Here is a 22,615-nt window from a genome sequence, read left to right on the forward strand (position 1 = left end):
GTGCTTTAAAACCTAAAACATCCCAGTGAGGAAACTACTGTTTTCCTCTTGTACTTTGGATATGACCATGTCATGTTTTGACATGATCTGCCTCACTCGCATTTTACAAATCTCTACAGAGATATTGACTGTTTACTTACACATTAACAGCCAGCCAGCAAGATGATACATCATAAATCTTTATGCAAAATTTGTGCAAGTGTGTTCTTGATGTCACTGTTTAGATCAATGTGCCAACAATGTGTGCAGGAGTCCTACAAACTGGATGCAGCACTGATTTGTGTACTTACCATTCTAGTCTCAAGCCTTCATCGCTCCAACAGAGCTATCAAAAGTGAAGGAAGATACATCATCTCTTTCCTTTCACTGACACCCAGGTCAACTTAATCAACCTGCTTTCCATTTGCACAGCATGATCCCGCTGAGACAAGACAGAAGGTCATGCAGCGTTTGCACATACTGCAGCACTTCTTGTGGAAGCTGCCCTGCTAAATCTGTGGATATACTTAAATCAATAAGCAGCAGTGGCAAAGGAGCAGCCAAGGCATAACTCTGAATTTACAAACTAAAGATTACTCTATGTCCTGCTGAGGTGTACGGATGGTACGGTCATCACAAAGTTTTCTTTTATCCTGTAATTTCCTTTAAAATATCTGAAGCAGAAATGTGTCACTGCTTCTCAAATAAATTGATACCAAGCACTTCAAGCCTCTTTTCTTACTTTCATTTCAGTTTTCTGCATCCATAAATCAATTAACACCATATTGTTCTGGGTTACATAGAAAGTACTTCTTCAGGCAAACTGATGTTAGCAGTTTTTAATGTAATGGTCTACCATACTGAGGGTCTGGTAGGCCATAGTTACTTTTGCTGCTCCATTGCTCCTCCAAGAGGAAAACAGTCTGCATCCATGTCAAGCATCCACATGCTAAATATTTAAAAGCCAGTATGAAAAAGATCTCTGACAAAAGGATATGTGGCACACGCACAAGACACAAAAGGCACATATAAACTGGATTGCAGCCACACAGTGACACTGTCAGGAATGCACTCATCTCCTTCATCCTATGTGGCCGCTGGATTCCCTTACAGACTTCAATTATTCATTGAACACAACTTGAAATACTTTCATTCCAAATATATTCTTCCTTCTTACAGCCATTCTTTGTGACGCCACACTCACAGCTTGTGCCTTTTGTTGTGCCAATAAAAGAGCTAAGTGTTGACAAGGCAGCATATCACATGACATCACTTTCCTGCAGTTTTAATTTTCTGCCTTTCATCTGAGAAACAGCATCTGAGAAACGACGTAGAGAAAATCTATTTTTAACTTCGTGACAGCAGTTTTGACATCTTGCAAAACAGATCTTTGTGTAGGTCATAAAGGTGTTTGTGTTTTTTTTTCAGTGTGTGAGATTTTGCATTTCAAGTGTTACCTACCATAGTAACAAACTAGCACAAAGTCTGACACATCTTTTGTTGTATTATGATTATGTGCATGCTACATGTTTCATGTTAACTTGCTGAGAAACTCGAGAATGGCTCTTCATGACATCAATAGCACCTGTTCTTTTCCTGCTGTAACGTGTTTAATTTCTGCAGTAAAAAGTGTGATAACAAATATTCAGTTTGTATGATTCTCAAATTTTTACCTGCTTCATTTCAATCTGTCCCACTCTGTTGTGAGTGGTCACTGCGTGTTACCTATTTCATTCTGCATGTAATGAGTACAAGTTTTGTTTCATGCTGAACATACAGCATTACTTGATTGAAAATTTTATATAAGCAAAAGACAAATTTAAAAAACAGGAAAACAAAAGGAATATACAAAAGAAAGGAAAAGTGAAAAGAAAGTCTTTGTCCAAAGGAAGTGGGAAGAAGCCATTAACAGCCTATAATATTTTATAATGTTTTTCATCATTCATTTTTAATATTATTTCAATAATAGCAATAACAAAAATAATGTCCTCATCAGTAATCGAAACAATACTTATATGCATATATTCAATAACCATGATGATATAATAAACTGTTGTTAAAATTAATCATTTTTAAATTTCTTTAAAGAGGTAGTGCACCCTAAAATGTGTTTTTCTATGCTTTTCTATGTCATGAGAAAATTTGAAAAACCTCACAGCCCCCTTCCTCCAGATGCAAATAGGTGGGTCATTGCCTTGCAGGTATAGAAAACCACGCCCACTAATGCATATGAATTTATATGGTGTACATTTGCTTGTTCCAAACTTCTATTCTTTCACAGAGTTTCTGATTAAATATTCCAGTCAGACCGATTTTGAGGGGTATAAAAGTAACACCGGTCTTTATTCTTTACCCGCTGATCCTCATCTGGTGACAGACAGCAGTTCAAATTGTAGCAGCGGCAACTTACAGCGGCACTTCCTGCAGCTGCCACAACCTGCCGCGAATCGCCACAGCTTGCAAACAGCTCAGACTGATATGGTTCATGACCTCCTTGTTCTTTCACAGCTGTGGTGTTTAGCTGAGGGAATTCTGGAGGGAAAGTCTTTCACCTCAAAGACCTCAAATAATTTCTGCCTGTGTGTTTACGGCCCGCCCACTCAGCCCCTTGATCGCCCCCAGACCTCACACCCTAACCCTTGCAGTTTCTGCCATTCTTCAAAATTTGGCAGTGGGTGGAGTTACACTTTAAGAGCCTAATCCCATATGTGAAACATGGCAATGGTCACCATTGATTTTACACCAAGGTGGTAAAATCAAGGAATGACTCTGCCTTTAGCTTTATTGCTCAGTCCAGACTTCTCAACTTCAGTTTAGTAAAAACCTGCTCTGTACAGTCATAAGGTTAATTGTGATTAAAGTTATCATTGGTGGCTCGCTGTCAAAGCAGTACTGCATAAGATTCTGACCTGAAAGCTTTGTGCTTCTGGCTCTATTTGATGGAACACTGACATTCATAATTCACATTACTGGAGCCATCATTAACCTGCAGCATCCCAAGGATGAGAAAACAACCCTTCACAACTTTTATTTCCTGCCTGGATCACACTGGCTGGTGAATGCAAACCATAGCTGATTAAGCCAAGAAATGCAAGAGGACATTATAGGAAGAAGGGGGAAAAAAAGTGATGAGAAAGAGATAAGACAAGAGTTAATAATAGACTGGCTGGAGAGCCAGAGAGAAGAGACAGGATGCAAGGTGGATGCTGAATTAGCCTACGTTAGGGGGCGCCAAAGTGCAAAAATATGCTTCATTAGTGACACTTTAACATCTGAACTATTTCCTCAGCTTTTTCTGTTTATAAGCTTTAAGGATGATGGCTGCACTCTCCCTCAGTAATGATATCGATGAATGATAAACTCAAATGAGTAAACAAACAGCAACATTTGTTGACAACAGGTGAAAATAAAAACAAACTTGCACAAGTTTCAGTCGCACTTTATTTAACGATGATGTGAAAAGTAAAGGCTGTCCATAACATTCAGACAATAACAGAAGAATGTTTTTTCCAAATCCCCTCATTAACAACTAATGGCTCAAAAATGTTCAGGTGCTCCATGTGTGATACTTATTTTATACAACTTTTCGATATCCAGACCTCATCTGTACATAACATTGTTACAGATACTGTAAATAAATAAAAAGACTTCCAATAACCCCTGTGGTGTATTTGTGAAATATTTCCTATGTAAAAATGAGAATGTATGTAAAGATCTTTACATATACATATATTATATATATATATAGTTCTCTATTCTTTCTGTAATAAGAAAACAAGTTATTGCCCCGCTTGAACATGTTGCATTTAATATAGTTTTAGTTTACCATTTTTAAAGTCTTAATTGAACTTAATGCCATGTGGTTCCACATATCACACTGACAAAACAGTATGAACCTGTGTGTTTCTCCACTTTATATATTCGTCATACTGTTATATTTCTGCACATGTATGTTTTGTGTTCTCCAGAGACCTTGATGATGAAACATACAAATATAATCATATATGTCACTTTAAACTTGAAACAGAAAAGGTAAAAAGACCTGTTGCAAATACGAACCATCAGCATGACACTATTTATTACAGGAAATTATGAGCCCTTGACCCACGACAATTGCATTTGAACAAATTTTCATTCATGAAAAAGATTGAAATGAATCATGACACTTTACAATTTAAAAAAAGGGCATATTAAAAAAAGGAAAAAAACATCAACTGATGATCTTTATTTGGTATTTTGGATGGATTAGTATTGGTAATTTAGTAATTTCTTAAATAAGAGGGAAAGTCTGTTTAGATTGATTATTAGCTGCTACTTTTGTTTTATTGCCCTCAGTGAACAGCTGCTAAACCAATTGCATGGTAGTTAAGAAAATGTTTAGTTTGTCCACTGAGAATCTTGGCATTGACATGTGTGAACTGATCAAGAGGTCAAAATAACTGAAATCTATGGTTTTGCAAGGAAGTACATGTAATACCAAATTGCAGGTGAGAGGATGGAACAAGTGTGGATTTGTCACAACAGTTGCAAAAACAGATGTAACTGTGAATTATACATTTTTATTTCATGCCATCTTGAGAAAGCCAAATACCAAATATTTCATACATGGACACCATCATCAGGGTATCAGCAAGTTGTACACAATCACGTATAATGTAATATATAAAATGTGCAGTTGGTTTTGTGTTTCTCCTGAAGGAAGAACCAACCCTCTGGCAATGTCTCACTCACAACATTTGTAACTGTGGTTCACTGGTTGGCAAAGGTGCAGGAGAAGATGTGACTCCTTGGAGATCTGTGCTCGGGGTTTCCCTGCTCCTGTGCTCTCCAGGGGCTGAAAGGAGGAGGAGCTTTCACCGGGAGTCACCTTGATATGTCCGACAGCAGGTGGATCTTTGCTGGCTTGTCTCCCCGTTCTCTGAATTCTCCCCTTTCATTTTCAGCTGAAGACTGATTGACAGTGTTCATGTTCAGACACCAGCTTACAGAAGAAATATCCAGCTGAAGTGGAGCCGTTGCTGTGTACATCCCAAATTGTCTCTTTCACTGAGGAATGGAATTTAACTTAATTTATGACACATTGTACAAGTAACAGATGTGTGGCCAATGTTGTTTGCTGGGTAAACGGAATTATAACGCTATGTATGTAGTGTGGGTACTGCAGGCTACAATATAAGACAACAGGCACAGCGCTCAACACACGCCGTAGAAACTAAAAACCAAGACACCAATGGTGAAACAATATGCTGAGAACAAACCTTCTCACACTTTATAAAAAAAAGTTTTTTTTCTTTTTATTTTTTAACCAGTTGTCCTCCTTTGCTTTTGCCCTGCGTGAAAAAAAGTTTAACAAAACAGAACAAACAAACAAACAAACAAACAAACATACAAACAAACAAAACAGCTCTCTTGATGACTGTTGTGCCTAATGCAGCCTTCTTGAGTCAAGGTCAGCAGCACTAAATTACATTTCCATAGCAACTGAGGTATGTTCACTGTTGCTAAGTGAGAAGTGATTTTTAATGACACTCAGTATTATCTTTGAAAGAAAGCCCTGTGTCTGTGCTGTATCACTGTGACCAGCAGTGGTGGCATCACTGTCTTGGAACTGAAGCTACAGTCGGTTGGGCTTATAACGCAAGAGTCCCATGTGTTTATTACCATCACAGCTCCGTATGGAAATTCAGGTCAACCTTTTCATCCAGTCAAGCTGTGGAACTGGTAGACCTACATCCTTTCCACTATCACTTCCTTAGTTGTATGTCCTGACAAAGTTATATTGATTTTAAAGTCTGTGCCTTTTTGCCTTTGACACCCCCATCACCTTTAACTGTGCTGGTTAGTTGTGAGGGCTAGATCAGACGGACATCTTAACAGTCTACGGAGACCATTCTGTGGGTTTCAATATGACCTGGCCCGTCATGAATGCACAGAACACCTATATCCATAAGATGCTCTGTTGGGTTTTAAGCATACATATGTATGTGTGCATGTGTTGGCATGGAACACACATTGAAGACAACTGTGAAACACTCTTGTGGCATCTTTTAGCTCTATTTTCTAACATATGCAACCTTTGAGACCTGTTAAAAGGCAGCATCAATAATCTGTAAAACATGCTTTAAGGACAAATTAATCAAGTGTTAAAATATGAAGCCTATGCAGTCTGACAGGAAGTCTCTGACAAAAACTAGTGGCAAAACTTTAGGAAAGTGGAATAAAGAGCTGCGTGCATCTCACCCTATGTTAGAGAAATGGGCTCCCTGAAGCATTTTTATGTTTCAGGTAGACTTTGATGCCCATAAATTTATATATCGATGATTACACAAACAAATGTAAATCTCTTCAATGCCTAATTTTAGGATACCATGTTTTATAAGCTTTCATTTGAAATGATCCTGCCTTTGTTGCAAGCTCTATGCTTAGAACCCAGTCAATTGTCCATTCACAGCATATACAAAGCTTACAGTACACCAATGCCAGAAATAATGATATTTACATGTCTGCACAAGTTTGGGAAGGGGATTGGGATGATTTCTTTAGAGGGGTTTTGCAAACTCTGTGTCCCCAAACTGACATCCAATCACTAAAGCAGTGAAAGACTAAAGTTAAATAACAAGCTCACATGTAGCCGCGAGCACTTACAGTACATACAACAGACAAGGAACAGAAACAGACAATCCCCTCTGAAGCAGATAAGGCTACACGTCAGATTAGGGCTGGTCTGCCGCTGCTCTGCTATTGGGGTATCACTGTGTTTGTGCATGTGTTTGTATTATCTGTTTGACTGTACGTATGTGTATTTGCCTTGGTGGGGAGAGGGGGGGCAGATGGCCAACACACGTTAATCACAGGAGTTTTTGTGTGTCATCCAGTACCCACTCTGTCATCTCCCACCCCTTCTTGACTGCTGTTATCAGTTCTTGAGAGACCAGGGTGAAAAGGTGTGAAGAGTGAGATGTTGTCCCCCATCCCTCTTCTCCCCCCTCTTCTCCTCATTCAAGACAAAATACGCACATACGCTGACGATATCAGTCTATTTGTTGTAGAACAAAAACATTTGTGTCTCCTTTGCAAAGAGCCAGGTGGGGGAGTGAATGAAGCTCACAGGCCGGAGACCATCACCCGGTACGAGGGGGGGATGTGTCTGTGCCTTGGGCTGGAACCAGGGCTTCCATTGGGGCTTGTGCAGCTGGCATCAACCCCTCCTATGGAAGGTAAGTAAGCATGGTGCAGGATAGGTAGCTGCAAAGATAGTCGGCGTTGTATGCTGCAGATAGAAAAGAAAAGGGATAATGTTAGAGGTTATTCAACACTTGCTCATATAATGCATTAAACTGTATATCTGAGTACAAAATTCTGAGTTTAGTTTTTTAGCTCTTTGAAGTGCAGCTGCTAAGGTTAATGATGTACTCAACTGTGTAGAATCTAATATTTTAAAACAGTTGACAATTCTAGTAATAAACAGAACATAATTTGAAGAAATTTATGTTTAGAAACTTTAATTTAGAAATATTTCAGTCACTAATGTAAAAATTAAATGTGCTGCTGTCCAAGTCATCAGTAGGAACCCTATATCCATATTCTGTCTTTCTATATACAGTGTCCTATCAAATTTGTGCATTTGCAAACAATGCAGCCTAATCCAAAACTGACAGCTCCTGACAATGTATCTGTATTGGGTTCAAATTTAATACTTTTTCTTTTGGAGTTGGATTGGTGTATTTGCAAATGTGTTGATGCCAAAACAAATTTCCCTTTGATCTCCTGTAATCAGCATCAAAAAGTCAAAGTTTGCACATTCTTTTGAAGCTAATTTCTCAATTCAGTAGCAATTAGACCAAAAAAGTCAGTAATGTAGGGCATAACTGGCATACCTGAAAGCCAATTGGAGTATGTGACAAGCCTTTCTGGAACAGACATGGAGTTGCATTCACTGGTGAGCTCTCCTGCATGCTAATTGGATTGATTTTAGTCATCAGTTGTTGGCAGATTAGGTATAATAATTTCTACATAGTTTTGCTGTGTTAAATAGTTTTAATTAGTTTTTAGTGTAGTGCAATTATGGTTTGTTCTTCAGTTAATTAGACTGGCAGACCCTTGAAGGACTCTGAATTCCATTTGTTAATGGAAATTACCTGTTTTTTTTTTAATCCTAATTCTGATTTCATTTTACTAAATAGACAATTTGAGTATCAAGTAGAATGTGCACAGTACACCCCAAATGTTGCATTTTCCTCAAGTAGATTGATGAGAAGGGGAGATAACTGCTTTTTGATATAAGCTGAAGGTTAAACATCACATTATTATGCCTGGAAAAAAAATTCTCCAAAGAAGCATAGTTTAGTTTTTAAAACTAGGCTGTAGCCTTGCTTTAGAGTCTATATTCAACTTTCAGTCTACTAGAATTTGCTATGATTTACTAAGGCAACAGTTGTCAATAAAAACCATTATCCTATTTTATATATTTTTAGAAGTAGACGATTATGTTTATAATATATTTCAGCCCTTAAAAGGGACGATTGGGCTCAATGGGTTAAAATGTTGTTATCTGTAAGAACATATGAGCATATGGTGCTCTAACCTGGTCAGTGCAACTGGCGTCATTTGCTGTCTTTAATCAGTACATCATATGGGGATACAAAACATGTTTTTTTTCTTCCTTTTTAAAAAATCATGCATCATAAGCTGTTTTCATGCATGTTGTGCATATATATAATTACAGTGTATGAGTTTGATATCGCATCACTGATTCTTAGCGATCAACCGGAATGCACCTCCTGTGCTCAGTTCAGTTGCCTCTGCCACCTCATCACACTCTACTATGGCAATTTTACTCACAGTCATACACTAATAATGAAGCAAATTATTTATGGATCTACATTTTTTACTTTATTGGTAGTAAAGGGAGTAAAATCCTCAAAATATTGTCTCTGCCAGAGATTGATTATGGAAGAGTTCAACAAAAAGAAACTACTGGATCTTATGTTTGGCTGCATGAGCTAAAATCTTCTGTTCATTTAAGGGACAAAAGTTTAGTGAGACACTGAGGCAGCCTAAAAATAGCAAACATATTGGATGAATTTAGTGTAGTTCTTCAGCATTTCTGTAATTGTTGACTGTAGTTTTCTCAGATTCATTTCTTCTTACTAAGCCCTTAATCCACTGTTCCTCCCAGCTTCTGGGATCATCTGACAAAAAGAACATTTCATGCTTCTGCCTGGTGTGACACTCCACAATCTACCTCGCCAGAACCACTGCCAGTCATTTGCAAGGAAACTGCATTATTATGTAATGTAAAAAAAATTAAGAGGGGGATAATGAAATTCAAGCTTGTTCAGCAACAGACCCAGAAAAATGTCTTCATTGGGTGAACTTTGAAATATTAATGGTTCTCAGGCTTCGTCATTATCCTGGCCTGTTCTACTTACAATGGCAATACAATCTTGCTTGCTCACAAAATACTTTTTTTCATTTTTTAGTTTTTTTTATTATGATACACATGCTACATCTAACAATTACATACACATGGTGTGACTTTCATGTCAGTATTCATCCCACCCTGCTTTTTTTTCTATTTATGACTCTTTTCCAACTTCTTTATTTGCATCTTCTTTCTCTTCACCTTCTCTCTTGCTACCTCTTCATCTCTCTTCCCTCTATGTGATCAAACATTCATGTGGCATGGGAATAGCTCTGAGTGTTCCTTTACTTCTGTTCGCCTCCCTGTCTATTTTCAGAGCTGCTTCCAATGCAAGCTGTAAATCACTGGTTACATAAGCCTCTGTGAGTCTCTACCTCTTTTCTATCTAAACAGATTTTCAAACAGATTCTTTTAGTCCTTCTTCTCTCTGTAACTGCCCTCAGTACTGTACCCTTTTTGTCTGTTGTCTCTCTTCTATCCATTCAGCTGACATTCCTCTTCTAGTTCTGGTCAGAGCAACGTCGGAGGTAGAGTTCTCAATGATGTATTGAGTGTCCCCCACCCCACTGATGATGCTGACATCCCTCGGCTTTGCTGTCTTATGAATATTAAGTAAATGTAGATGGGCATTTTTATGATATAGTATTTTGAGTTGGGACAGCAAATCAGTGAGCTGAATGTCTAAATGTGGCTGTATTTGAGTGCTTGTAAGCATGTTACAGTATATTCTGCATAGTGAGAGAATGAACATGCACTCTATGTGGTAATATACATGTTGATGGGCGTGGGAGAGAAAAGTATAGGGCCGGTTCATGCTTTGACAGAGCTCTGTTGCCAGAGCAACTGCCTGAGAGCTGCTTGTGGTTTTGCTACATGTGACGTGTCGTCTGATGAGAGCTAACAAAACAGAGAAGAGGGACGGGTGTAGGGGTAGAGGTGCTAACAAAATGGGAGTCTCACTGTTCAGGTGAGTTGATATCCTCCAGGGGACCTCTGTTTATTCTGGAAGGATCCATGGAGCCCCACTGTGCTTGCGGTTTCTGCTCCAGGTGGTTCTTCAGTATAGACTTTTCTCCATCTGCAGTGAAACATATGGAGACATCTCAAAAAATAAATGAAATGTCAAATAGATTGTCACATTTTGCTTGTCAGCTGTTAGAAGCAATCATTATAGCAAGTATGGATTTGATTAACAGGTGCTTTTTCCTCTTATACATCAGTCTTTGTTCAACTTTGGTTTCAAAATCCTGCATAAAGCAATAAAAATATGCATTTCCACGGTGCTTAGCATATCAATATGTATGTTTAAACGAGATGCATTTTTATTTGAGAATGTCACTGCACAGAATCCAAACAGGTAAACTCACAAAAGAGTCTGTTTTTTTTGGTGCTGTTTTGATAAGATTTAGATACAAAAACACAAGAAAAACTTGGATGCTACTTGGATGCAACTTAGCAGCTACTTTCCCACAGCAATCAAATTCCTAAATCAGAGGATGTGAACTGCACACAGACTGCACTTAAAGTTTTTTAGGTTAACTGTCTTTGCCCAATTTTAACTTGTTTATAAATATATTTTTTATAACTGGCTCATTCAGTAATTTTTTAGGAGACACTGATTACTGAGCTGTGGATGTGTGAAGCATAATGTATTGAGAATGTCATATTGATCAAACTCCAGTTGAGGAACTTTTACATTTATATATCCATACATGAGCTGTGTTGGATTAAAAGCAGTTTTTCCAGAGTGAAAAGGGCCATTATATGCCAAGGATAAAGTTCTGAACTGGTCATATAATAATAATAATAATAATAATAATAATAATAATAATAATAATAATAATAATAATAATAATAATAATAATAATAATAATAATAATAATAATGATAATAATAACAATAATAAAAGAAACCCCAAAGAAAAGAATCTTTAGCATAACAATGATTTAACAACACTACGACAATATATTAAAAACAATGTATATTGCATATATATTTTAAACTATATATATATATATATATATACAGACATACATATACATATATATATATATATATATATATATATATATATATATATATATATATGTATATATATATATATGCATATATGTGTGTCTGTACAACTGACTGTTTGTTCGGTACTTTCCTTATCCTAAAAAAGATGCTGTTTATACAATTTAGTTTTAATAACTAAAAAATTCTGAGGATAACCTCAGTTTTCCAAAACTACACCTGGAGAGCAATGGATTTTTCCTTTTCCTCCCCTCATGTCCCAGATTTCTCAGGACTTGCTGACCTGGTTCAGTGTTTCCAGCGCTCCATGGCCCCCATTGGACATCTGTGCCTGCTGAACTATTTTAGTGCTGTTTGCATTGTGAATAAAGCCTAACCTTGTAGAATCAGAGTTGTGTTAAAAGCACTGACACAGATACAAATTCTGGATGAATTCAAGCAGCGTATGTTTGTGCTACAAAGAAACAGTTTTGGATATTGAGGGTTTTTTTCTTTATATGTCATTGCACACTGCTTCAATATGCAGTAAAGACTCACTGCACATATAAGCAACAGTTCCTGTTTATATAAATATAAACTTAGCACAAAAAGTAAGTTTGTATTTGGCTGATTAATTCTCCCCAAAGCCTAATTTGTCACCTTTCCAATGAGGTACAACTTACAAGTATTGTGCCTCTGTGGAATGAGCAACACAGCTAAATGTGTGGGTAGTGTCCCCAAACAAAGAAACAAACATAAAAACAACCAACACATATTGGTCATTTTTACACCTTATTCATTTTACAGAATCAGGGAACTCAGTAGTGTATGGAAGATCCATACGTCTCCACAACAGGTTGGCACTTCCTCCTGTTGCTCACCTGCCTGGCCACAGTTTTGCTGTGGGATGGAATCCTATTCCTGAACAAAGAGTTGTTGAAAGTCAGGCACTTTGGTTGTGTTGGTCCCTCTAGCATGTACCGCATGTCCAAGCTGATCCCACAAGTGTTCAGTTGGGTTGAGGTCTGGATTCAGGAGACCGTTTCATCCTCTCCATTCCAATGTCTATCTACTGTATCAATTTAAGTGCCAATCAGGTATTAGTCATGCATCTGTGATTGGCACACACCTAGCACTTTAATCTCAAAACAACAGGAGAATAGGGGATTTCACAGATTTTTGTGGGGCACCACCCACATGTTTAGCTTGTTGCTCATTCCACAGAAGCATTATTCTTACAAGTTATACCTCGATGTAAAAGTGACTAATCAGGCTCTCCAACCATGTATAATACACCCCCACTGGCATTATTAAAGGGGAGAAATAACCAATAATAATAACAATAATTTATTTATTTTCAGCTTAGTTAATAAAATTAAATGTTCCAGGCACCTGTGTCTTTAGTTTACTTTTGGTTTAAATCTAAAACAAATCATGTTTTGTAGAGTAACTCATCAAATGATGTTAATGTAAAGTATTCAAATGAAAGGGAATGTATTTTGCTTTACACACTTAAAATTATTTAATGCTGGCCTTCATTACAAAATCCCCTTGCAAAAGTCAAATCACAGTATAATCGCTTGAAAATTATGTTGGGCATTTATGCAACCACAAAGTCAAATGACCTCCTGCAGCTTTAAAGTATATCTTCAACACAATAAAAAAAAAAAAAGTAAAATATTTAGATTGTAATGTTTAAATGACTATATTGCAAAGTGCCACAGCTAAAATCAGGCCATAGCTGTCAAAATGTCAGAAAACCACACCATTACTGTACTGTCCTCAGCTGCTTTTCTCCAGCATCGCCATGGAGTTGCATATATTTAAGATGACAGTTAGAGAGCGGGAGAGAGGTGGAGTGCTGCTTCTCACCCTTTGTGAGTGAGTGTAATCACTGTTGACACAGCGTTCTTCTCTTATAACAGCCACTCATTCACAGCCCCCCAATATATTTAGACCATCTCTCTTATGAATACTGATGACTTCAGCTAGAAGGCAGTGATGATGGCAATGGCTGTCAAGCATAAGCATATTGAAGCTGGGAAAACGTGCTGGTGAGCTTTAAAGGAAGCTTAATGACCTGGGATTTTATTGCTATAATTTAAATCTGAATGACTTATGTGAGCAGCACCACATGCGGCCTCTCTTTATAGGTCATTACCAAATTTGAAATGCTTTTCTTTGTTTCAAAAGGTAATGTTAAATCAGTATAATTAAAAATGAACAGTATAAAATTGACCAATACTTTAAAAGAGTTTTTATTCCTCTGCTTTTTATTGTGGGTGATATTTTATTGATATATTAATTTCTCATTATGTAGTTTGCACTAAATCAAAATAAACAAGTCCAGATCTAATTTAAATGATATAAAAGCTGGAGGGATTTCTTACTTCCACACAAAATGTTCAAAACATATGGTTGTAGTTGACACTTTATTTGAAAGTCTGCCATTTTTGATCATGTGATTCTCTTTCCATAAAAATATCTCTAAATGTATATTTATGGAGAGAAAGCTTACATTATATTGTTCTCTGCTCTCCACTGACAGTGAATCACAGAGAGCATGATTCAGGTTAAAATAGGTAAGACTCCTCTGCTACTTGTAGTTTGCGCCAGAGAGTTTCAATATATCTTCTTTTTTTTTTTTTTTTTTTATATTTTGGTTTATGAATCAGGTACTTTTTTAAACCCTTCTTTTTTGTCACCTTTTTGGTCCAGCACCTCAGATCAAATCCTTTCTCTGTGTCTTAGGAACCGAAGATGCAGCACAATCTAGGGCAGCGCTACATACTGAAAATTTTTTTATTGTAATATCAATCTGTGCAATAGCAATATCAATATCGCATAAACATTTAGACTTGAACAAGCATGTTTTCACAGCACATGACTGAGAGGAACATTTGCTTTCTTGTTCTAAAACTAACCAGTAGACATGTAGAAGTGGAATATTTAAATCAGAGATTAGCAGCAATATTAAAGTATTTGTTTATGTGTAGTATTCTAAGTTAACACCTGCCAACCTGCCAAATGCAGATTAAAATGAATTTTGGCAAGTATAAGTGAAAACCTCCTGGCCAGTTTGGCAGGTGATGAACAAAGCAAATCACTTAGATCATTTGTCCCTGCAGTGCTATCACTTCATTTCCTACAAACACTGTTGATGTTTTATACATCCACTGGCTGTGTGCTTACTGTGTATGCTGTTGTTTTTAGCGCTGCTGCCAACTTGAACAAAATGGAGCTGAATAAGGAGTGAAATGCTGGTTACCACATCGGCTGGTGATCATAAAAATAATCTTGAGCCCTCAATGCAATTCATACTGTCATCGTGAAATTCAACAACAATCTAGCATGTTTTACAAATATTTTGCATTGTGTGGAATCTAAATTTTTTTGCAGTTGAAACTCATCATATTATAATAAATAAATAACTAACTAAATAAAAATTAAGCAAATATTGAACTGAGATTAGGCACAGCAGCATGTCTTCTTTAAATGATCAAATCACTAAAAAAAAAAAAAAAAAAAACAGCAAACAAAATTGGCTGCAATATATTAGTTGGGATTCCTTAAACGATAAATATAAAAGAGGTCAAAACTCTCACAGATGGCAGCTCATGCATTAATAACCTACTAATTAAAAAAATCTTGGCTCTGACTTCTTAGACTGCACACTAAGAACATTGCCCCACCATAATACAATGCCACAAGTATATTTCATGATCCAATGAGCAAATTCACATCTTTTTCTTGACTGTTTGAAATCAAGAAAACTAATATATCAAAACCAAAGACATTGCTCCATGAATGCACTCTCTAACTGCCATTAATTCATTGTGTAACTAAGGACTTTCACAGATGAAGAACTTCTCAAAGAATTACAAGCTTTGCTTCCAGTCTGCAGAGAGAACACAGCTGTGTTGCTCTTTACCTTCCCAAACTCAGACAGATCCATTAGACACCCCTGAGAGCAGCTTTGTGCTGCCGTGTGCATCAGACATGCTGGATCTGGCTGGAGTACATCACCATCAGTCTGCTTCTGTTAAAATGGTGCCTAATGCAAAGCGATGCTGCTGGACTGCAACGATTCACTGATTCAATTTGAGGCAGCAGACTTTATGATGTCTAAGATGCAGCTGCATCAGTTTAAACAGTATTAGCTGGGCAAAAGTTGGGCGGGGTGGAAAAACACATGCTTTCTCTTCTGGGAAAAAGACTGACGTGACATATATTTTCATATTTTCTGTTTGCTTGTCTCTCCTAGTGATGGTTCACTTTAACTGCTCTTTAAGCTTTCTATAGAAAGATCTCTGCAGTTTATGTCAAATAAAACCAAATTACACTCCAAATACCAAAAAGATAGCTATAAGATCCCACATAGATCCAGTCTGGGCTTCATAATAAAGAAGTCACTGACATAATTAATAAAGTGTGGTTTAAATATAAGCAGCAGTGAAATATTAAAGTAGTGTAGCTGATCACGTAGCTCATTAGAGATGTCACAGGTGGTCCTTAACCTGCAGCTAACAGACGCTTCCGCAATGGAAAATGGATATTCCTTCGTGTGGAAGCTCTGAAAGTAGAATCTGAATATTTTACTTAGACAACTAAATATTCAAACATAGCATACAGCTTTAAAAAAAAGTAGTACGTGATATTTTTTCTTTCTTTCCTTTTTTTAACAGTTTATAATTTTGGATGTGATGAGGGTTGAGAAACTGACACATTGGTGCTGTGAACTGCTTCATGCTGGATCAGATTTGCAATAAACCATCAGTTCTATTCTATTAAAGTACTTTTATAACCATTAGATTGATAATAAATTTTACTTATTAATCACAGCTCCCAAAAAATCTGAAGAAATTGTGCTCCATTTCGAATTTGACATCTTTAGCAACACTACGTTGGATTCATATCAAACATCGGAGACCTGCTGTGAGACGGGTTTTATTCTCTCATTTTCCAGGTCCGTGAACCACTTTCAAGACGAGGTGTCAAGTGGATGAAACTAAAATCCAACTTTAAAGCAATATTTAGCAAATTTCTCAGTGCTCCACCTTTTCAGGTTTGTTTGTCCACATTTAGTCACAACCTACAAATAAAATATCTTGGAAACATAAAACCAATTTCTCACCTTTGCCATCTGTGAAATTGCGTATGCTGAGGATGTTGTTGGCATCTGGGTAATGGTTCTGTTTAATGTAAGGAGTTTTCTCTGGCGTGTCCTGCAGCTGCATGGTCACTTCTTCTAGCTCTTTGTCAAGCTTTTTAGAAAGAGAGAACATGGATTTATTATTACTTTATGTTGTTTTTATAAAAGAAAATATAAAGTACATTATGACCCATCTTTATTGCAAAAGGTTTGCATTTATTATTCAGAGACAATCTAGCTCACACAGACACTTAGGCACTTTTTATTTTTACATTATTCATAATGTATCTTGACATTTTAGAACTAAGTTAATACTGTGAAAAATCTGGTAAAACTGTAATATATTTTCATGTCCTTGTTTCAGAGTCATTTGAGTCTATCAGGAACAAAAGGAAGCAGCAGAAAATCATCCCTTAAAGATTTGATGGAAAACTGACATGACTGCTCAGGGATTTTTTTAAATGTCACTCTGTGTCGGGATAAATGAAAATTTACACTTGCAGCTTGTGAAATTTGCATCAACAAAAGTGCAAAGTAACACACATTAAGACTTTAAAATGACCAGAGCTTTTTTTTTTTTTTTTAACAAAGTAATAAATTGACTAACTACCAGAGAGCTATTACATGTCTAGGTTTAGTGGAGATAAAGGCTTTGCTCTTTCATCCTCTTCCTTATTAAACTTGTGCTCAATTACTCTACCTTTAATTTAATTACATTTAACTTGTCTTCTTCCCATTACTGCATTAAAACCTTTGTACCAATTTCTTTCCTGTCATGTTTTTTAAAAAGATTCAGTGGTTAAAAGAGGTTTAAAACTGGCTCAGACCTCTGTTATCCTCATGCGAAGGCGGTGGTTGTCAGTTTGAAGCCCGTCCAGTCGAGAGGTGTTGGCCTGGTTGACGCTGGTGACTGATGTAGAGGTCTTGGAATCCTCTTTCTTCTGATTCTGGGTGAACTTTAACCTTCGGTTCTGGGTGGCTGCGTCTGGGTTTGTTCTCATGGTGATTAACTGCAATAGGGGTGTAGATTATTAATCACAGCTGCACTCAGGGATAAACTTACATGGTTTAAAAAAAAAACAACAAAATAACTGTTTATGCTGCATTTTTAGTTTCTAAGTATTAGTGTAATAGGTGAGTGAATATGGTGATAATTAAGCATTCTTGAATATGCCTGTGAATAGTATTCTACTGATAATTTCAAACATACATGCACAAAAACCACTGTTATTCATTAAAAAAAAAAAAAAAACTTACCTTGGGAACAAACACCAGACAGAGGGTGATGGTGCTACAAAAGATGATCACTAGAGCTACAATGCAGAACTGGACATTGGGCTGATCTCTGGTCAGAAAAGACACTGCAGCACCGATGATGCACATGATACCCACATTGTACACGCTCATTCCGATGTATTTGCTATCATTGAGAGCAGGAATACTAACATTCCTGGTCTCCCATGCCAGGAAGCATCCAAATAACTGTCAGAAAATAGAGAGGAAAAGAGGGCACAGTTATCAGAAGTATAAGTGAAGGTTACACAGACATCTAAAAACAGTTAAGAGAAATAATTGTCTAAGCTTTGAGAGACAGCTGAGAAGAAAACAAAAATACATCTTATTAAAGGATAATGTCTTCCAGAGGAGAATAATAAAAAAAGACATGGTTAAGACAGACAGTTCCATGATTGTTTAATCTTGTGAGAGTGAATTGTTTGTTTGGAGGAACATTAGAGCTGCAGCAGCAGCCTGCTGAATAATTGACAGTGTGCTGAGGTGGTCTGCCTGCTTATTCATAGTTTAAATGAAAGTCAGTAAAATGACAAGCAGAAGAATGAAAAGAACAGCGCACCTTGTGCACAGATGTATGAGCATTTAGACGTGAGGTGAGGAACAGGTAATATGCGCCTGTCTGTCAGTGTGTGTGTACGTCTAATGGATGAGTCAAGCATTACAGCTTTGTTCTCTACCTCTGTATCTCATACAGATGTGGGTTTCAGTCAGTCACTTCATTAACTCGGTCTACCACATTAATTCCTTTCTTCTGCCTCATTATGTTACATCAGCCTGTTCCTTGACCATCGCCTCACCACTTCTGTGTCTCTGTTTTTGATCTTTTTTTTTGTTTTGTTATTTAATTTTAGTCAATGGGCCAAAGATTGCTTACTTCTCTGCCTTACTTTTTCTTTTTCTCCTCATGTTGAGCTTACAACCTCACTCCCCCCCCCCAAAAAAAAAAATCATTTAGACAAAGATAACAGATGTCGAAGCTGGGATTTCGTTTAGCCTCAACTCTTAAAAAGCATTGGGAGACAGCAGCATGTTTTAAGAACTCTCTGAGAATTTGGGATTTGAGGACAGCAGTTAGTAGTGTTAAATAAGTCTTCCCTAATGTAAGATTTCAGCTGATCAACAGCCCGCGATATCTGAAGTTGTATTCTTCCTAATGCTCTAAATGTTTTCAGTGGGTGACAGGTCTTTGCAGCTGGTGGGATGCTTGAGCCATGTTGCTATAGTATGTGCAGAATGTGGTTTGCATTACTAAGGTAAAGAAGGCTTTCTCTTAAAAAATGGTTTGATTGGTAGTATACAGTATGTTGGTTCAAAACCTGTATGTATCTTTCACCACTGATGTTGCCTTCACAGATGCTGCAGTTACTCACAGCGTCTGCACTGATGCACTTCCGTGTCATCGTGGATGCTAGCATTTAAACTGTGCACTCAAGCCAGAGGATTCCTATTCTCTAAGCCCAGAGGACATGACATCCATGATTTCCAAAAAGAATAGAAATATTTGATTTGTCAGACAACAGATCTGTTTTCTACTTTGCCTCAGTCCATTTTAAATGAGCTCAGGCCCACATGAGACAACAGCCTTGGTTGATTCTGTTCATTTATCTTTTGTCTTAAGATGGTGGAGTTTCATTTTTATGTATTTGTGGAGGTGCAGTGATGAACCATATTTAGTTATAACACTTAGCAGAAGTGTTCCTGAAGTCATGTAGTGATTAAAGAATCATTTGATTTAGGATCACCTGAAGCCAAAAAGTCACACCAGCTGTTGGTTTTCAGTTTTGTCCTTTGAATGAAGACATTTAAACGGATTTCCTGAATCTTAAAATATTTTCTACCACAGAAATGGATTCCCCTAAATTTAGAAACCATGTAAATTTATAATGTAGGTCATTTATTTTAAATAAATGTTGTATAGACTATAAATGTTATTTATATGTGTGTCCAAACTGCAATAACATTATGAGATTTCTTGTTCTCTTACCATTAGCAGTCCTTTGTAGGCATAGACGATGCCTAGCCAAATGGTCATGTGGGTGTTCTCACAGTGCTCCAAGAAGGGACGAATGGCAATGTCCCGGCCTTGGGGGTCTGCCTGTTGACACAACAAATATACAGGAACACAGCTGAGTACAAGTCAGACAGAAGGGTTTCATCAGTTTTCTTTGTTTACTTAGGAAAAAAGGCCACACAGACTGTTTGCTGCTACTCAAAATGAAGAGTATCAGTGATCAGACATCCAGTTGTGCAACCAAATTATCTCCCATCCCAGTCCTCTTCAAAGTCAGCTAAAGGTAAATTAATCTGCGCCTGGGATACTAATGGGCATCACTAATGAGGTTTATTCATTCATGTGATTCACACCTTCTCCTTTCTTTCTTGTTTTTCACTCAGTCTCCATCATGCTACATCACCATCCTGCCTGTGTCTCTTTGTCTCAGGTATTTTTTTTTTTTTGGCTTTCTTTTCATTTCCACTTGTCTCTCACCATAACTCACGGTACAAGTGACTAGCAGAGCAAATTAGGAGCTGTGGTGGATGTTAATATTCCAAAATGCGTCACCTGCCTCTTCTCTTCCTCACACTGTCTTTCTGCTAGGCGGAGACATAATAAGACCATTAGTTTGGGTTGCATGGATTCATCTGAAAACACAGTAATATATCTTAACTTGAAGACACCTGGGGTGAGGCTAAGCATAATGCCATGCTGCTCTCTTAAGTGTGCCTCTTCAGGCTTATTTACAATAAGAAGTGTCTCAAGTCCTGGCAGATGGTGTGTGAGTCTGTGTGTGTACAAGACTACAGTGCAGTTTTGAATTTACTCAGATTCAGTTTGTATAATTTAAGACAGAAAGAAAGATAGGGAGTATATTATATTTCTGTTCTCATGTATAACACACTGACAGTGTGCTGTTTGACTGGCTCACGTGAATCCTATCTGTTGTTGATAAATACATATATTCACCTACACATCTCTCTAGGTGTTGTAAAATACCTCTCACACTTGTCACTCTGACCTGAATATTCTCCATTCAGCTCATCTTAATGGAGATTACAGCTATTCATGCCTCCCTTTATGAGCTTGATGGATTTACATTGGTGGTTCTGTATAGGATGATCACTTAAAATGAGAAAATGAGAAAATTAGAGCTACCTAAAATTAATGAACAAAAATGGGTTTGTGCCACATCATTTTTTAAAAAGTTATATTTGTTGTGTGTATAAGTTTTCTAGCAATAATTTCCATGTCCCTGACTTGGAAATACAACATCCACATATCTGGCTTTCAACATTCAAGACAAGATTATGTATGCAGTAATAACTTAGACAGTATTTGCAAAAAGACACTGTGAAAACAGGGCAGGCCAACCCACAGTCAGACAAAACTCAGAGATGGAGTCAACTTTTCTTGTCTTGAAACAGTAAAACATTAGAGAGTGTGGATTGCTTCGGTGGCAAGGAGTTCACACACTTTGTCAAGGCACTCTTGTAACCCCCCGTGAGAGTTCCTCAGTGACTGTGTGGCTCCTGTTACTCAAATCTGAGAATATATTGGGACTCAATTTTTTTTTTTTGTTTTGTTTTGTTAGCTTTAGGTGAGGGACTGATAAAAATGGGTTGCTGCTTAAAAGCCTTAAAGGGGGAGGAGACAGTGGAAAGTGGGGCAGAAGATGACGCACAGACAGGCTATTTTTTCCTCACAAGGAAACACACTCAGCTGTGATACTAAAGAAAAGGGGATCCTAACACCCAATTATAGTGCAGCTAAATGTCCAATTAAATTTTACAACTGTATTTTATAATATGTTTAAGTAATGTGTTGGGATGGAGCATCCCACCGGCCATTGGGTGAGAGGCAGGTTACATCCTGGACAGGTCGCCAGTCCATCACAGGACAAACAGCCACTTAAGCATTGAGCATTTAGAAAATAAAAATTCCTAAAAAAATATGCCTGATTGGTTTGGTCAATTATTTTAGGATTATGCAAGAACATACTTTTAAATTTTAAAACTAACATCATTGTGGGAGTTTACAAATGGAAGAAAAAAAAAACAATCACATTTTCTCTTGCTCATTCTTCTTCTCAGCTGTAAGGTCTCAAGGTCAAAATAGGTTTTAAAATCCATCAGTGAAGAACTTTCTTATCTCCTGATGCCAAATATCGCACAAGCTCTTTTCATAATCACTCTGTAGTGACTGGATGAAACTTTAACTAATAGTCATGAGGATAAGCTTATTAGGAACCGACATTTAAATAACAAAAGTCAAACAATTTAGTATTTACAGTAGACACAGCTGGAAAATAAACACACTCTATGCCATAAGAAACTTTGACAAATTGAGACAAGTTAAAACTGGATGAGCAGATTCTAAAAGTCTTTGACTGGGAACTTAATGATTATATATATATATATATATATATATATATATATATATATATATATATATAGTATATATAACTTTTATCTGTGCAAAAACCTGACAGGACAACAAGCTCTCAGATATTCACTTTAAAGCAGAGGAACAAAAACTCAAATAGTTATAAACACATTTTAATTTCTGTTTTGATTATGAGGCAGTGGATGTAGGCTCACATGTCGGTAATATTCACTGTGTGTTTCTGCTGTAGGGTCGAGCTCTTTCCCCACTGAACAGCTTTACTACATCATCCACAGCTTTGTCATTTGTGTACTTCTGTTTATGGCTGAGCAACCTCTTATTCCAAGAACAATGCTCCAGGAAATCTCCCTTCTTGCAAATCATTTTATTC

At 37.1% G+C, this 22,615-nt stretch overlaps 1 protein-coding gene across 2 annotated transcripts in view; it reads right to left on the minus strand.

The window, feature by feature from the left end:
- Window positions 1-3,402: 3,402 nt before the first annotated feature.
- The window catches only part of gabbr2 (gamma-aminobutyric acid (GABA) B receptor, 2), a 189,191-nt gene continuing 169,978 nt past the window's right edge, over window positions 3,403-22,615 (minus strand). For both annotated transcript variants that reach the window (XM_042012065.1, XM_042012066.1), the window contains exons 14-19: window positions 19,828-19,938; window positions 17,808-18,032; window positions 17,378-17,560; window positions 16,533-16,662; window positions 10,364-10,481; window positions 3,403-7,249 (exon numbers count right to left, since the gene is read on the minus strand). In XM_042012065.1, the coding sequence (XP_041867999.1) occupies window positions 7,084-7,249; window positions 10,364-10,481; window positions 16,533-16,662; window positions 17,378-17,560; window positions 17,808-18,032; window positions 19,828-19,938 (933 nt within the window). In that variant the 3' untranslated portion in view covers window positions 3,403-7,083. The remainder of the gene's footprint in view (window positions 7,250-10,363; window positions 10,482-16,532; window positions 16,663-17,377; window positions 17,561-17,807; window positions 18,033-19,827; window positions 19,939-22,615) is intronic.

Source organism: Melanotaenia boesemani, chromosome 17, assembly GCF_017639745.1.
Source record: "Melanotaenia boesemani isolate fMelBoe1 chromosome 17, fMelBoe1.pri, whole genome shotgun sequence".
Classification (NCBI taxonomy): Eukaryota; Metazoa; Chordata; class Actinopteri; order Atheriniformes; family Melanotaeniidae; genus Melanotaenia; species Melanotaenia boesemani.